Here is a 1,883-nt window from a genome sequence, read left to right as displayed (position 1 = left end):
CAGAAACAATGTAAAAGAGAAAGCCGAGAAGTCAGAGCTCAGAGCTAAAATCTCACCCTTCCTCCTGCTATCCCAGCTTCGCGAAAAGAGACCTACTTCCTGTCGGTTCATTTTTTTATAGTATGTTGTTCTGCCTTCTCATTGGTTGTAAACCCAAACACATGACTGCCTCGTCACTGTCTGAATGTACAGCCCCCTAGGTCTTAAAGGCATATGTCTCCAATGCTGACTGTATCCCTGAACACACAGAGATCTTATGGGATTAAAGGCGTGTGCCACCACCGCCACACTCTTGCTATGGCTCTAATAGCTCTGACCCCCAGACAACTTTATTTATTAACATACAATCAAAATAATAATTCAGTACAATTAGATTACCACCACACATGGTCTTTACAACTTCATCTTGGACTCTGCACTGACAAGTGAAACAGTCTTGCTCCATACATCTTTAAAACCTGTGCCCTTGTCTAGGGGACTAAATGTAAAGAGTTCTATGTTAACAAACCTTTTCTAAAGCTGCACATCATCAACATCCGCATTCGCTCCCGGATCTGCTTGGTCCTAATACCATAAATGACAGGGTTTAGGGTGGGTGGGACGATGAGGTACAAGTCAGCTAACAACACTTGGGTGTGCAGGGGAACTACATCCTGCCACAACCAGGTTATATATATGGATGCCATCCCGGGGAGATAGAAAAGACACATCACTCCCACATGAGAGCCGCATGTGCTTAACGCCTTCCGCTGTGCGTTCTTTGAGGACAGGCTAAATACTGCCCTGAGAATCAAAGTATAGGAGGCAGCAATGAAGGCCGTATCGGACCCCACAATGATAGAGGAACAAATCAAGCTGTACAAACTGGTGGGCGTGGGGTCTGCACATACTAACTTGGCCACAGCCATGTGTTCACAGTAGGAATGGGGAACTACATTGGAGCCACAGAAAGGCAAATGACTCAACATCCAGCTCAGTGGAGTCATGGAAAGGACAGCTCTGCTGATGATGGTCACACATAACCCCAGCATCAGTTTAGGTCTGAGGATTCTTCTGTAGTGTAGGGGCTTGCAGATGGCCACATAGCGATCAAAAGCCATGGCCAGGAGCAGCCCTGTCTCCACAGCGGTGGCTGCATGGACAAAGTACATCTGAGCGAAACAGGCATTAAAGCTGATGGAGCTGTCTCCTGAGCTGAAGATGCTCACCATCTTAGGTACCACAGAAGAAGCCATGACAATGTCCACAGCAGCCAGAACACAGAGAAAGAAGTACATGGGCTCTTGTAGAGTGGAATCCATGCAGATCACAGTAATGATGAGGCTGTTTCCCAAGAGGGCTATGCTGTACATGGCACTAAATGAGACGGCCAGCCCAAGATAGGAAGACTGCAAACCTGGAATGCCCATGAGGAAGAAGGTGGCAGGGGATTCCACTGTGTAGTTGTAGGATGGTCTTGACATCATAGGTGAGATGGGTTTTCTATTACAATATAGAGTGGTGAGGGAAGAGGGTAGAATGCCATCGGATGTGTCTGGTGTAGACAAATCAAAGTGTCAGGGCAGTGTTTTACAAATCAGAAAACATAAATGAAGCCATTTGCTCTGTTTACCATCCTTGTCAAGGTTCTCTGTGTTAACAGAGTACTCCTTCAGAATAACCTGTTGCTTGTCCTCCTTTAGGAAGTCTGTGCCCTCTCTCCTCTCACACTGCAGGAAGAGGTGAAGTTAGAAACCTTTCTGTTTCTCATAGAATCTCTCGGGATGACCTAGAAAAGATATGACCTGGTAGTCCTAATGCTCTACCTAGGTCTTCCTTGTATTTTCTAGTGGGTGATTCTTGTTCAAGTGGTATCACTGTCAGATGTTGGTTAATCTTCTGGG

General features: G+C 46.1%; 1 protein-coding gene across 1 annotated transcript; it reads right to left on the bottom strand.

Annotated features, from left to right (window-relative positions):
- Positions 1–393: 393 nt before the first annotated feature.
- Positions 394–1,588, bottom strand: LOC102907786 (olfactory receptor 52I2-like). The gene has a single exon (XM_015986857.3). It carries the CDS (start codon positions 1,464–1,466, stop codon positions 495–497), a length of 972 nt encoding a protein of 323 aa, XP_015842343.1. The 5' UTR covers positions 1,467–1,588; the 3' UTR covers positions 394–494.
- Between the last annotated feature and the right edge of the window lie 295 nt (positions 1,589–1,883).

The sequence above is a fragment of the Peromyscus maniculatus genome, chromosome 1 (assembly GCF_049852395.1).
Source record: "Peromyscus maniculatus bairdii isolate BWxNUB_F1_BW_parent chromosome 1, HU_Pman_BW_mat_3.1, whole genome shotgun sequence".
Lineage (NCBI taxonomy): Eukaryota > Metazoa > Chordata > Mammalia > Rodentia > Cricetidae > Peromyscus > Peromyscus maniculatus.
Note: the sequence above shows the minus strand (reverse complement) of the source record. Positions and strands in the feature narration are given on the sequence as shown.